The sequence below is a fragment of the Watersipora subatra genome, chromosome 2 (assembly GCF_963576615.1).
Source record: "Watersipora subatra chromosome 2, tzWatSuba1.1, whole genome shotgun sequence".
NCBI classification, from domain to species: domain Eukaryota; kingdom Metazoa; phylum Bryozoa; class Gymnolaemata; order Cheilostomatida; family Watersiporidae; genus Watersipora; species Watersipora subatra.
Genome location: NC_088709.1, coordinates 13,493,985 through 13,509,811, shown reverse-complemented (window position 1 = coordinate 13,509,811; position 15,827 = coordinate 13,493,985). Strand labels below are relative to the sequence as shown.

The window sequence follows — 15,827 nt, the reverse complement described above, 5'->3', positions numbered from 1 at the left end:
AAATCTTTTATTACAATATATAATAGTATAATGTATAAAGTTGTATAAAATAATTTTGTGTGTATTACATATTAAATTACATTATATGAAATTAAATTGTATTATATTTCACTTTATTTTATTATATTGTATTTAATGATATAACCTGTAATATTCTAAATCTTTTGCATAGTGTGTCATACGTTAATGCCAAATTGTTAATGTTAACGTTAATGTCAAATTTCAATTATTTTTGCTGTTTCCAAATTTAAAAAACAGAAATATTCAGCTAAAATACTGTAAAAAGATTGCTATCAACAACTTAGCGCATGCGTTGTAGTCAAACACAGCTGTTGGTCCAACCACGAGACTGTCTGTCCAATGAATAGGCTCCACTCCCAAAGCGTGCATACCTATTGGATTCCATAGCGATACTTGAAATGAGCGTGGAGGAATATGAGATTATCGATTCTAAGACACTATTCAACTCTCTCTTTCCATCAATTCAGAAGTGGTGTCTCCGCGTAACACGGTAGCTTATTTCAGTGATCACAGATCTTTTCAGAAACTTTATCTACAGACGTAAATCAATTTAATAGACAAAGCATCACAATTACATATCTTTCACTTTTTAATCACCCTGACAGCGCTGACAGAACAAGACAGCGAGACGACACGCTTTTCAGATCTTCAGTCTACTTTTTAGATATATCTAGAGACAACAGAAACACTATCCAGATGCAGGTAAGCTTCAGACATCTCGTTATTTTGAATGTTGAATGTTGCAGTCATTGTTTTGATAGCAGCTTGTCTAAGACTATCCGTCTGGTAGGCTACTAGTTGCTACGCATAGCGACTAAATCTTTGGTTCGCTGTGAAGTCGAATTGGAATTTTGAATTTATCAAATTATATTACAAGTTGACCACTCTGCCATACTTTAGGTAGTAACATACATATTAACATGTTAACATATATGTTAACATGTTAACGCATACTTCTGTAAAAATCAAAACTCTAACAGCTAAAAAGAACTCAAAATTAACAATAGGAAGAGTCGAGTAAGGCATGAAAGAATTAAAGACAGCAAAAACTTATCTGAAATTTAAATTTATTTTATCTTGTAAGATTTGATAATCCCTTTATAACATGGAACAAATTTTAGTGCAAGATAAGTTAGTGAAAATACTTCTAACAGCTTACTAAATTATTGTACCGCAGAATGTTTGGCAGAGACTGTCGGTATAGATACTAGAAAGCATATAAATAAAACTATGGCAGCAGGTAAAGTTGCGTGACTCATGGTGGCAGGGGCTTAAACGCTGACTTTAAGCTTATGAATTTATCAATAGATAGTCGAGGAGATAGGATTGTGATGCGATGTCGTGAGGTTATTAAGTGTCTTTGTCAACATTGGCAGAGAGAAGCAAGTAATCTAGTTACTCGAGGACTTACCCACAACTAATTAGGTTAGACTATTCATACCGCTGCCGATATTTACCCAATATTGCTAATTGCTTTGTCAATATCTGACCGAGCTTATACAACCTGCTGCAACTGAGTCCGTGCATTAACTATTCTTTCTTACCGACAGGTAAAAACATTCTTGGCATTATCTTAGGGGGAGCGAGCAGAAAATACAGCAAGCGTTTCTTTTTTATAATGAAACCTTTTCAAAAAGTTTTCGTAAAAACTTAACATCGCACAACTCTATCTTTCATGCAGTCAATCATTTCAACGATGACTGTCGTATGGTTTGAGCTTTATCGCTGACTTTTATGCAGCTTTGTTTTCAACCCTCTCTTGCTCTGATTCTCTCAAGTTTATGTTACGCTTAGCTACATATTTGTATCTCAGTTTGGGCCTGCCCTGGCTCGTCTTTCCTTCGTAGAGTTGTGAATAAATTGTCACGCAATAATGCTTTGGAATTGTAAAAATATTCCTTCTTGCTTCTGTCTCCTACTGGCAGGGCAGAGAAGCGATGTAATGCAGAAACATGGCCAATGGTAATAACCTTTTTTATGTGTGTGACACGAATGCTAGTCAGTTTTATAACTCACGCCTTATGGCTCTCCGTTATTATTTGAGAAAAACTTGTGAGTGATTTAAAACAACAAAGAGAGCTGTCTCAACCCTCATCTGAGCAATAAAAATCTAGTGTTAAATCAGCCATGACAATTGAGTGAATAAACAGGAGGGATGAGCCTTTCCCTTAGATACTTAAGGTGCACAATACAAGGGACTATGTCATTGGCCACCTCGCGGTTACTGAGTGAATTATTTTAAGATGTTCCTTTTGTGTTATTCAGGGGCCATTAGTGGTAAAAGCAAACACACGACTGCTCAAAAGCAAATAGTCTCTTTCTACCATCCAAAGTTTATTAAACTCTTTTGAAAGTAGAAAATAAAAGTAACGATTGTAGAATGTTAAATTCAGATCAAATAACTGCTCGTAAATTGTTACACGTTCATTTTACAAGTAGTTGTAACTTTCACTATTGTTACCCTGTCTCCAGACGTATTTAGTTAATAACTTGCACTGAACCAGGTGCTCATCGACTAACTGAAATTAGCTAGTTACTCCTGTTCTGTCTTATCATCCGCTGCTGTCATAACAAGGCATCATCAATGACAGCGAACAGTTAAGTAATTTCTTTCTGATTATGTTAACCTAAGCTTGGTAAAACAAATGCAATTAAAAGATTGAAGTTGGTTTGAATTGTTATAATGGATTCATTTAAAAATGGTCATTTAGCGAATGCGTCATATTTAGCAAATGATTTTTTTTGCAATATATTCACAGAGCTATTACAACTAAGTAAGTAAGTGTGTGTATTTGTCTCAGTAAGAAAAATAAAATGTTTGTATATATGCTCATAAAAAACTGATGCTGACTGAAAAATAAATAAATAAAAAAAAATGTAAAACCCTAAAAGTCATATTACTCGGTAAAAATGTGATTAAGATACGACATACACTTAGATCTAAAACAGTGTTTCCGTAGGTTCAGTATAAATTTTATCGCAGACAGACATTTCGAGGGTAGTTTTGTCAAAACTAAGATTGGTGTGGCTTTTGACGTTATTAACCTTGAGCTTTTGGTGGCTAGGTGGCAGTCATATAGTTGTTGGACAGACTGCAACTCTGAAACGCCACCAAGTTTTCAAAAATAGCTGAAAGAGTGGGACTCAATGAATACCTTAGAGTTATACAAGAATAAAAAATGTTTTTAAGATTGAAAATATCAGGTAGCTGCTGGCACCCATATTACACCTATAGATTGCACATGCTCACGGAGGTTGAATGCTAAGGGCTGTTTCCTTCCCTTTGCACTGGCAACTGTGAAAGTCTTTTGTGTCGGCTGAAGTACTCATCTGGTTTATCAAGCATCTGCCACAGATTGTCTAGAGTGGCCTAATAATTCCTCACACGCAGACCGATTACATTTCACTCACAACAAACAAATCTATTCAGCCAAATTATCTCTTCCATTATGAAAATCATTTGAAAGATAAAAAAGCAGCGTGTTAGAAGAGGCAGAACAAAGCAATCAGTTAACTGTATCGACCAGGAAGCCCGAGTGTTAGGAAAACTAACAAGTACACGCATTATGAAATCCTTGTAAAGTATCAGAAATTGATACACCTGCGACTGCGCCGAGTAAAACTACCAATTGAGAAAGCTAAAAGCTGAAGTGTGCGGCTAATTAAACGATAACTGCACGGACTGCTGCCGTACTAGACAGAGGCGCTGACCTTATCAATGACCATATGCTGTCGGAGATAAGACTCCTGTCACCCCTATCTATACTCAGCTGCTAACGCTAACTCAGCATATGTTACCAGATTGTTTTCAATCTGTCGAACAAAAGGCTGTTCGACGTCGCTTTCACTCACACATACAAGTACATAAAGTATAGCTGTAGATTCACAAAAGAATAACAGCCATGTATGAAGGCAACATAAACTCTACAATACAGCTTTGGTAGATGTAGTGACCACTAAAACGATATGATGTACTTAGCGGGTTATGAGCACTGCTAGTTTTTTACTTCAAATCTATTAATAATAGTAATAACAATTGAGACGTTAAACAAATATGAAGCAGTTTTACTGCATACCTGGCTTAAGTAGAGACTAAAATTCTATTCGAAGTATTTTAGAAAATTGCCTTTTTGGCGCAAAAATATATTGAGAGGAGCACTTCAGTTATATGAAGACTGCGGTAGCATCCATTAATTAACTATGTCGAGGACCCATTCAATGAAAAACTGCAATAATAAAATAATAATGCAATAATTATAACATGAAATTATTAAGGGAATAGTAAGAATAATAAGAGTAAAATACTTGATAATGATAATAATAACAGAATAATAATAATAATAATGATCATAATAATAATAACAATAACAATAATAACAATAATAATTGAAGCTAGAAGACCAGACCTAATACTAATAAACAAAGAAACCAAACAATGTCAGGTCATGGACATAGCAATACCTGGAGACACAAGGGTAGTACAGAAGGAAGATGAGAAGATTGATAAATACAACGAGCTTGGGCTGACAAACAGACTGTTGAAGGTGAAGACAGAAGTGATACCAATAGTAATTGGTGCACTCGGAACAATATCAATGAGGCATATAGCACACTTGGCTGAGGTGGGAGTGAACATGTCTTTTGAGACTATACAGAAGACAGCCATCTTAGGAACAGCTCACATTTTGAGGAAGGTCCTCTCTTAGTGGAATTGAGGAAGATGTTGGATCCTTTGGACTTTTGTTAAGGCCCGAACTCAACATGGACTAAAACCAGTCACCTACCGCCACACGACTGTGAAGAAAAACTCTAACAATAATAATAATAATGATAATAATGATAATAATAATGAAGCAAACAGTGTACAAACCTCTTGAAAGATCTTGGATCGGCGAGAATATCAAAGAGGATCTTGCAAATTTCAGCTTAAAAAATCTCTAGCAAGATCCCAGTATCCAATACCAGCTAGGACTGAGAAAAATCAGCAATAATCGTAATAATAATAATAATAAGTATAGTAATAATAATAATAGTACTGACCATTCTTGAAAAGCAATTAGATGACATGTCACTGAAGCTGAGAGGTCTGATATTGCTGGCGTTGCTAACCATGAGCAAGAAGTTGCATGAAAGACGGTTATGACAAAACAGAGAAGGATCAACATTTGGCTGTAAAGGTAGTCTGTCTGTGCACAACACAGAGCCTGTGGTTCTGCAATATTTTTGGAGAGAGCACAGGCAGGTTCTCGATAGATGGCTATGTTAAATGCATCATCCGGAAAGTTCCGTTCACCCAGCCAAGCAAGTTTTGGCAAATGGGGGAAACAACTTAATTATGACCAGCCTCATAAAAATCTTTATGAAAAAGTTGTCCGAAAACAATCATACTAGAGTTTTGTTAGTCAATATATAAGAAGTTGGAAATACAATATGATTATACAGTAGGAAGTTTATCATTTCACAACTTCAAATCGCTAGCATAAGTATTTTTCATTTTAGCTGTAAGTACAATTTGGCTGTTTTGTTAGTAGGGTGCTTAGTCAAGGCCTTGAAACTGTCACATTCTTTACTCATCGCGCCAAAGCATTGTTTTTATTTTAATTGTTTCACTAGGTGGATTGTAGTATTGGTAGCATCAGTTGTTAATGTTAATTTGAGCATCAATTGACAAGCAAAGTGCAGAGGTTTTAATAGATCATGTACTCTATGTCAGACGGCTCTATGGCCTACTGGTGCCATGAGGTATGGATAACCGATTAACTAGCCTGTAGATGACCTCGTAGATGCATGTATTTTTTTGATTTTTAAATTTTACTTCATTTTACTAAATTGAATCACAAAGATTACTAAGAAACTTAAAGATTATAACTAATTATCGTTGTAATTAAAAACAATGATAAAATACAGATATTTTTAACATTTTTATAATTGACTAAAATGGGAAAACTCTTATAAAAGCGCAATAAGTTTTTAACAGCAAAGTAAAGCTTAGATTGAGTGAATCAAACCTGCTCAACTTTAGATGGTTTTAACCGCATATTTGTATAGTTTTAGGTGATGAGTCATGGTAGCATATGGTTGAGTTGCATTACTTTCCACAGGTTGCCCATCAGCATCCGGTCAGCGGCTACAGCATTCAGAAACAGGCGGAAGCCATGATTCAACAGCAGCAAGTGAATGCTCTGCTTCAGCAGCAGCACAGCCTCTCAGCCCAGCAAATTCCCACAATTCACAGCAGCAACATAAACAACAACAACACGAGCATGCTTTCTCTCAACTCCGCACCCATCTCTAAGCTCTCTCCAGCCTCCGACGTGATCTCGCCGTCGACCGAGCCCGATGAGGAAAACAAAACCAATCTTATCATCAACTACCTTCCTCAAAATATGACCCAAGAAGAAATTCGACAGCTCTTTAGCAACGTCGGCGAAGTGGAGAGCTGCAAACTCATCCGCGACAAACAAACAGGTAAGTTTGTTACAGTTACTCAACAATCCTGCTTGGAAATGCTAAAACGTGCTTTGTTTCAGTTGCTTTGTTTCAGTTCATTTGTTTCAGGGAGAAAATGTGCAAAAACGCATCATAAATCATCATGCTAAAGAGTTTAGGAGTTTTCATCTCATTGACTTAATCATTAGTGTTCGAGAATCACAATGAAAATAAATTTAGTAGTTTTCATCTTAATAACTTAACCATTAGATTAACAAATCATGATGCTAAAAGATTCAGGAGTTTTCCTCTCATTAACTTAATTATTCATTTCAAATTTTTAATAGGACAAAGTTTAGGATATGGCTTTGTGAACTACAAAAGCCCAGACGACGCAGAGAAAGCGATCAGGACATTAAATCAACTAAAAATAAAGAACAAGACAATTAAGGTTAGTAGAAAAAGTCATTTCAAAGTCTCCGACTTGCCCCAACTTCCGCAGTTGCATTCAGACTGAATCACTGTGCGTGTCGGTACTGAGAAATATGAACAGGTGACTAAGCATTTAGTTCTAAAGCACAATTCCTTTGCACAAAACTCTTCAAATATTTTCATGAATGTCTCCTTGTTTTTAGTTTGTTTCTCAAGTTTGTCTTGAAGTGGTGTCTATGTGTTTATAAGTAGAATATACTTTACTCAGGAAGCTATGACTGAGTATGGCGCAGCCCAAGATTGAAATCTCTGATGTGTTTTCGAAACAACTTCTTGATGTCATATTTTACCACGAACACCTACATATTCTGCAAAAATTAAAAATTTGCCAAATGTCAAAAAAGACTTTTAAAAGTTAATATTTCAGAATGATTCTATCTTGGGCTAAAAACTTTACTATGTTACAGTTACTTTTATTATTCATGTTACTTTGCTGTCTGCTGGTTACAAATATTATTAGTTCATATGCATATCGTCTTTTGGTACAATCACTGGATTTTATATTCAAGGTATCGCAACTCCCACACCTACTTCTGTGTCCGTCTTTCGTTCTACATTCATATATGTACATATCAGTGATTATATACATATTATTGCCATATTTTCAGCTCTGTTGTCAACAAATTATTAGTTATATTATGTTTGCTTGATGTCTCTCTAGGTCTCACTTGCCAGGCCTAGTAGCGAAAGCATTAAGGGTGCTAACGTTTATGTGTGCGGTTTGCCTAAAAGCATGACTCAACTTGACCTGGAAACTCTGTTTGGAGAGAGTGGCGAAATTATCTCCTCTCGCATACTCACAGATCCAGCTACAGGTAAAAACAAAGCCATAAAATCACAAACCAAATTCAAATATCTGCTAACAAACCTCAAATAATTTTAATATTACTTGGCATGAAAAATTAGAGAGGCAATAAAAATCCTATTTGCTCTGCGATGGCTATCTCCACCCCTCCCACACACATATAAGGTAAAAGACTTTGGTTTTAATTTTTAGTTTGACATCGCTTGTGCAAATGCAGCACACTGCTCGGCCATCTACAAAAATATACGTTTATATAAAAATGGGGCATTTATAGACTCCCTTGTCCACTATCAGTTGAAGTCTGTATTATTCAGATATTATTGTTTATCAACAACGTTTTTATGTTAATGACATCTTGTATCCCATTTATGTTGAATATTAATGCTTTTTTATTTTAGTTTTATTGCTCGCATTTCACAACTTTTAGTACGCTAAAAACTCATTTAAGTTAATATTTATTGCAGAACACGACTAAACATGTCCAGACATGTTTAGGCACGTCCAAACATGACCAGATATGTCCATAAAATAAAGCAATGTTTAATCAATTTTCTCTAGTTTGATCAGCAATAAAAACATGTCATAGCAATTGCACATAGTCTGTACTGCAGTTGTCAGACCTAACTTATAGTAATTGCATTGTGTTTATTTTTTATTACATTCATAGTATAATAAAAAAAATAAAGCAGATACACTTTTACTCACTGCATTATAACAATTTATTAAAAATAAAAATCATCAAGAAAAATCAAAACTAAATATTGTCCAGCATATTTTCAAAAGATGGTGAAATTGTCCAAATTAAGTATATTACTGAGGTTTTGTTATATTATTTACATATCACACATAGTAATAACATCAGTGATGCTTGTTTTATTCATTTGACAATAACAAAGTTCAGTATGGTGACAGGTTTGACAAACAGATGGATAACCGACATTATGTAACTGTTAACATTTAAGTCATTGCGCCATTTGAAGTTGTCTAAAAATATCAGATATTTTTCAAATTAGTATATAACATATCAACTGCTGCTATAAACTTTTTAGTACACTCTGAAAATAATACTAGCAAAAAATGGAGGTAGATGGAAAATTTTCCCAGCGTTCTTTAAAAAATTCATTGAGTGTTCTCCAAGGAGTCATTGAACCTGTGACAAGTGATGGCATGGGATGACAGGTGCTACTCAAAAATATTTACAAATGCTTTGCGACTCTTAAACTTAGAGTACAATTTTGGTTTTACTCGACTTTAATTTAATTATTGTCTGTGCTAATAAAGATTTATTCAATGACAAATTATATAGGTAATTGAATTACATTTAAGGTAAGAGCAGACAATTGTACATACTAGGTTCTGAAACCTGAGTTGGTTTATTAACAGACTCTGATTGACAAGAGCAGCGACAACTACTTCCTAGTTTCAATAGTCATGTATTATATTCTGCGTTTACCTGCAAGAGATATGCTTGGGTCATTTAAATTATAGCAGTAACCCCATCAGCAACTTGTCAAATGTTGATATATCTGTTACCTTAGCATTTTATTCTGAGGGGGTATGATTCACAACCTTTCGCTATCCGCAGGAATCTCAAAAGGTGTCGGTTTTATCCGCTATGATAAAAGATGTGAAGCTGAGAAAGCCATAGAAAAGTTCAATGGAGTTATACCTCCCGGCTCGTCAGAAAAGATAACAGTCAAATTTGCCAACACACCCAACAGTAAGAGTGCTGGTGGTGCGCTGCCTATGGCTCTAGCAGCTTCTTACCTTCCTCCCGTAAGACAAGTTCTTGGCCCTATTCACCACGCTGCAGGTCGATTCAGGTTTGTGAACTAAACTTGCTAAAATAGTTAACTCATTAATAGAAATTTTTATAGCAAAACAATTACTTTTAAAATATAAAGATAAACGTGTTGTTTATTTCAGCTCACTCTATCGGTTCTCTCCGTTTGACACATCTGGTCTCGTGCCAACAGCTACTGCCCAAGTTTCTGCAAATCCATTCTACAGCCACTTAGCTGCCGCTACTCCTGTAAATCCAGCAGCACTAGCGCAACTCCAAATTCCTACATCTATAGCGGCAACAGCAGGAATGCCTGTGAACGCTAGTTCCTTGCAGCAGGTAGCGGCTCAACAACAAGCCCAACCTCAAGTGCAGCACCTGCAGCAGGTGCAGCAGGTTCAGCAATTACCGCAGGCAAGCATGCAGGCAGCAACCATGCAAGCAGCACAGACTCCTCAAGCAGCTGGCGGCGTATCAACTGGGTGGTGGCCGTACATGTAAGTTAGTTATAATTACCGTAAAACCTCTAATTGAACGCCATGGCGCTCTATTTTTCAACCCTTCTTCTGTATTGTTGGTCAATTGGAGGCGGCATTCAAATAGAGGTGGCGTTCAATTAAAGGTTTTACGGTAATAATCGTTTTCACACTGTGATTGCCGTATATTTATCATATATGAACTGGCTAATATGTTCTTCTCTGTACTTGCTGTATCCTGTGTTATTGCTCCTTTTGAATCTCTTTTTTAAAATTTCCTCATACAAGTTTAATATTAATAGAGTTATGCTTATTCTACAGGTAATCAAAGAGCACGCTGTCAAGATTGACAATGTGATAGAAGTGTGATGAAATGCTAACAGCGATCATCTAGTTGGAAATATTTATTAAGAGCTCTATTTCTTCAGATATTTAGTATAAACTGTTATATTGTCACATTCTATAGTCCTATGACCAACACCGCAGGTCATACAGTCAAGGAATATGTAAAGTGTTTCATAATTTTGACAGTAGCAAATTTTTACAACAATTGAACCTGCTGATTTTTTCTGCATTCTATTCCTTATAATCAGACAATAGAGCTAACTTATGATCTGTAGCAGCTGCCAACCAAGTATAGACATTATACAGTAATATTTTTGTCATCTGAATTATATTGCTTTGAACTATAAGCTAAAGCTGATACTGCTCCAGCTTACACAAATCTGTTGTGTTAGGATCATCTCACCACTAATTGATTATTAAATGAGCAATACTTGCAAATTATTTCTTAAAGAGTTTTGCCCTTAACTGGTGAGACAACTTCAAGTTTAGGATGCTAAAACGATGTGCATCAGAATCTCTGTCAAATTTGGACCTGTAAAAACTATTGTTTTATTTATCTTATCTTATGTATTTCATTTTACCTATGTTAGCGATAGCATTATTGTCTAAATTTTACCACATTTATCAGGACGACTGATATGTTATATCTTTGCATTTGTCAGTAAACTTTCCTGTTACAGGTTGAATAATCTGAAAAGGATATTTTTATTCTGCTGATTCTGTTGCACATGTAATGTTAAAATAAAGCACAGTTTTATCTATTGCGCATGTCTGGCTTATACTTTGTTTCGGTTCCTATAAGTTACTCATCAGTTGCTAGTGTGAGATGCCAGTCTGTGGGATTTGTGTTCTCCTGAAGCTTAATTTTTTATTCACTGCTGAATAATATTCATGAAATGATTTGAATATTTTACTTTTAACAGTATAATATTTATTAAGCTATTTATTGCTAGCTTTATTTAAACAATTTTGAACATTAATTTTTGCATGATCTTTGTACAATAATATAATCTTAAATTATATTTTTGATGCCATATATGTTTGTGATTTGAGCATATCATTGCAGTTTAGTATAGTATAATAATATTACTTGCACATACACTTACTAAAATCATTTGGCTTGCTTTATCACTAAGCAAATTTAATAGGTTATACCTATTTAATTAAGCCTAAAAAATGTTTGACTTATCTCACGCAAAATGGCCAGCTGGGGTTTAATTTGGAGTCAATTTTTAATTGCATAACAACCAGGTTTTCAATGAGCCTCTGGTCTGTTGTAGCTCACAGTTTCCATTGCACCCTTAGCAGCTACTATTAGCAAAATTTTGACAGCTTGTTTACATAAAGTTGACATACCTAAAATACTCCTTAATAAAATACCTGTTATAATAGAACTCTCGCAACTAACTATCAAACAAGTATAACAAAAAATTGCTTTGCAATAAACCAATAAGTGTGCAATAAAAACCAAACCATTCTTTTTACACCGACACACCGAGCGGATATGAAAATCAAAATAGGATTTGCCTCCTTAATATTGTAAACTTGCAAGAGAGAACAACTTAAGGCTTAAAACTTTTTCACGTGATAAGTGGGTGAGCCAGTCATGTGACCATCACATGACAACACTTGCGTTAACAGGCAGTTGAAAAAAAGCGTTTTTATTTTGTTATATCTGGAGAGGTGAACCACTATATCGCTGTCATTTTGCTTTTATTATACGTGCTAGGTGAACAGATTAATCACGTATTTTTTATTATAAACTATGATTTATAAACTTTTTACGGCATTGCGAAACAAGCAGCAAAAACTGGTGTTACTGAAGTGAATCTTTGCGCTTGCCTCTCGCTAATATAGCGACTTACGGCACTTGCAATCACTACTAAGTGGGTTATGGTTACAAGTTGTTTTATACTGAATAAGTATTAGCTCTCACGCGCAACTATAATTGTTGCAAGCAAGATGACTGGAATAATGAGTACGGACGGCTCTTTATTACGCAAGCTAAAGCAGCACAGAGATGAGTTAGTTTTCAAATAATCCACAAATGTCTATATATAGTTTCGTCGCTTGTCGACAGTATCTGGTGCTCTGTATTTTTTGTTCTTCTGTCTTGCTAGCGTATCTTCTTTTGTGATTTATTTTTACCCATCCTGTTCTACACTGCTTTAGGTATCCTTATATCAATGATATACAGCCTCCCCATGGGGGGCTGTATATCATTGATTATATACAGTGTTTCATTGGCTTTCCATAAGAGCTGGCTTGCATATTACTACGATAATCCTAGGATAACTTGATGCATGTGGCTATTAGAAATAGCTGAGTTTAGCAAATCCATAACATTATCTAAACCAGAATTATAAGATCAGTTGTATTACTGAATGACTGAATAATTAGGTTTTGTAGCAACTTAAATTAATTTATGAACGTGCAGCGTACAATTGGCTGTCATTCTGTTATTTAATATGCAAGCTATTTTTAAACATTGTTGCCTTGCGCAGTTTATATACGTGAGTAGAGTAACTAGACTTATGTTTTGTGTTGTCCCTGTCAAAACATATTAACGTTGTATTTTGAAAGAAATGTTTTTGTGCAATTGTCCGCTGTTCATTTTTAAGATGTCAAGTTTAGCATAGCAATACAAAAAATAAACAGCTTATAAACTGTAGGATTGTGTAGGTGACTATATGTAAGACTTATTTGTATAAATTTAGTATAGTATCTTATTGCATCGAAGCATGCTAAATGAAAGTGACAGATCTAAAAACACAAAAAGGACAAAAGTGTTGAGTGTGAGCAGCGTAGTAGAACAATACAAACCAACATAAAAAATTGTAACATACGAACAAAACGGAGCTTTGTTTGAATGACAGCTTTGTGCCTATTTTTAAAAATAAAGGTAGTAGAGAGTGTCTATTGAATTACAGACCCATTTCTTTGACCTCAATAATCTCAAAATTAATAGAACACATAATAGCACATGACATTCGTACATATCTAGAGTCCAATAAAATTTTGTCAGAAAGACAGCATGGATTTAGACCAAAACACAGCTGCGACTCTCAGCTCCTTATAACAAAATCTGAATTGGTCAACAACTATAACAACAATTAACAAACAGACTTGATAGTGCTGGACTTTTCAAAGGCGTTCGATGTTGTTCCTTTTGCTAAATTGTTTTACAAACTAAAAATAGTAGGAATTAATAACAAGACTTTCCATTGGATAGCAAACTGGCTTTATGATAGGCATATGTCTGTGGTTGTTGAGGGTGTTGACTCAGACCCATGCCTTCTAACATCAGGTGTTCCTCAGGGTTCTGTGTTGAAGCCTCTTCTCTTTCTTATATACATTAATGACATGCCTAATGTAATCAAGTATGCCCAACTTAGATTGTTTGCTGACGACTCATTACTTTATCACAAAATTAAAAGTAAGCAAGATCAGTTACATCTTCAAGAAGATTTTAAAAACTTGGAGAAATGGTCAAAAGACTGGCAGATGAACTTTAATGTCAGTAAGTAAACGTGAGCACTTGTCTATAGCAAGAACTAATCCCATTGTTGGAGTCTATTTATTAAATGGGAAAGACGTACAACAAGTAACATCAATAAGATATTTGGGTATTAATATAGACCAAAAACTAAATAATGATGAGCAGGTTCAGTATGTAGCTAAAAAAGCAACCTCTACTTTATATATGTTAATGCGGGCACTAAACATAGCATCTAGCAGAACAAGGTCAGAAGCTTTCAAATCTATCTGTAGGCCCACAATAGAATATGCTTCACGCGCATGGTCTCCTCATCAAGCAAGGCATATTCAAAAATTGGAGAACATTAATAGCAAATCTTTCCGATGGGCATATAAGATCAAATGGAAAAACTCAATTTCATTCAAAATGAAAGTTTTAAACTGGCATACCTTAGAAGACCGAAGATCAGAAATAGATAGAAATATGCTCAATAGAATTTTTAGTAATAACTTAGCCATTGATATAAAGGACCATATACTACATAACAAAATGAGTAGAACTCGAAGAGGGGTAATTAGAAAAGCAATATCTTGTGATGTGGCCAAATATTGGTACTTTAATCGTATTATGGCATTGATTGGATCTGAACCCAATGCCTTGTCAGCAAGCACAGTCTCAGAGTAAAACTCTGATGACAATATTCTATTTACTATTTATTTGTTGGTTCTCTTGTCGCCTTGTAGAATTGGGTCGTCTTGTCATGATATCAATAGCATAACAATAATAACAATAACATAAATATTTGTAAATAAAAACAAATAAATAAAAAAAGAAAAAAAAACAGCATTGACATTTACTTTATTCATTTTGTTCTTACTCCTTCGATTAAAGATCCTAATTTTAACATCCACAATATAACAATTAACTAAAAAAATGAACGAGTTGATATCTCTATAATGCACCCACACGGGAGCGATTGAGATAACCAAGTAGACTAGACAGATGGTTTAAATTGCTAAAGGTCGACTATGATGAGGATCATACTACATCCTCCCATCTTTAGATGTGAAAGTTTGGATTTTTTGGTCGATTCCTCATGCGGTGAATATGGCAAATAGATGTGTGATGGTAGGTGTGTATGTACTACAACAATCAGCTGCTAGTAATAAAGAGGTCAAGACTGTCCGTGATTGGTTGGGAAATTGTGTGTCAGTAAGACTGTACTTATTAAGTGTCTGTGTGGAAAGCTTAGTAAAGGAGGTGTCTTCTTGTTCTGGGTTGGTGAGGCTTGGGTGTAAGAATTTGGAATAGCTGCTCCCTGGTTTTCTGTAGCTAATCTCAGTAGAATCTCTAAATATATAAGAGCTGTCAGTGGGACCATAAGCTACAATCTAGGATGTCTCACCATACCTTTTGTCTGTCTTCCTTTGAAACAATCTCCTGGTTCAGTTTCTTCAGTTTATACAGCTCGTTCTGTTAGACTGTTGGACTGACCATGTGTAGAGATACTGTTATGTGTTCAATGTCCCAATTTTGAACAAACTGCTTGAAGTCTTTGGAGGGAAACTGAGGGCTATTGTTGGTTATAGCTGCAGTGGCGTTCTGAATCTGGTGAAATGGATCTGGTGAAATTGTAGTGTAACAACAGCAAAGTGGAGATTTTCTTATTTAGTGTAAAGCATTTGTGTGCATATATATAGGCTATAGCTTTTATGAATCTTTGTATAAAAATGTAAACATGACTCTGCATTTTTGTAACTACTCAAGGAGTGAGAGCAATGTTTTAGTTCTTTTGTTTACCACATTTTTTGTTTATTGTGACTGTATTTTTTCAGAACCTATGAATAACCTGTGGTATGTTTTTATGATAGTATTCGACAGTCAGATTTGAGTTGTATCTATTGAGCTACATGATTCTTTTTGCAATATTCTATCATAATATATGCGATGATACATTTAACCATGCTTGTTATAAAAATACCACATTAATTCGGGGAT

At 35.0% G+C, this 15,827-nt stretch overlaps 1 protein-coding gene across 1 annotated transcript; it reads left to right on the top strand.

Annotated features, from left to right (window-relative positions):
• Positions 1–516: 516 nt before the first annotated feature.
• Positions 517–11,313, top strand: LOC137386966 (ELAV-like protein 1-B). The gene is made up of 7 exons (XM_068073216.1): positions 517–723; positions 6,123–6,489; positions 6,798–6,901; positions 7,604–7,757; positions 9,333–9,570; positions 9,674–10,027; positions 10,328–11,313. Exons 1-7 carry the CDS (start codon positions 718–720, stop codon positions 10,329–10,331), a joined length of 1,227 nt encoding a protein of 408 aa, XP_067929317.1. The 5' UTR covers positions 517–717; the 3' UTR covers positions 10,332–11,313.
• The last annotated feature ends 4,514 nt before the right edge of the window (positions 11,314–15,827 follow it).

Excerpts from the sequence above, each read along its gene's own strand:
- LOC137386966 (XM_068073216.1), top strand. Across the intron at positions 6,490-6,797 it reads CATCCGCGACAAACAAACAG|GACAAAGTTTAGGATATGGC; the intron begins GTAAGTTTGTTA and ends AATTTTTAATAG. Across the intron at positions 6,902-7,603 it reads TAAAGAACAAGACAATTAAG|GTCTCACTTGCCAGGCCTAG; the intron begins GTTAGTAGAAAA and ends ATGTCTCTCTAG.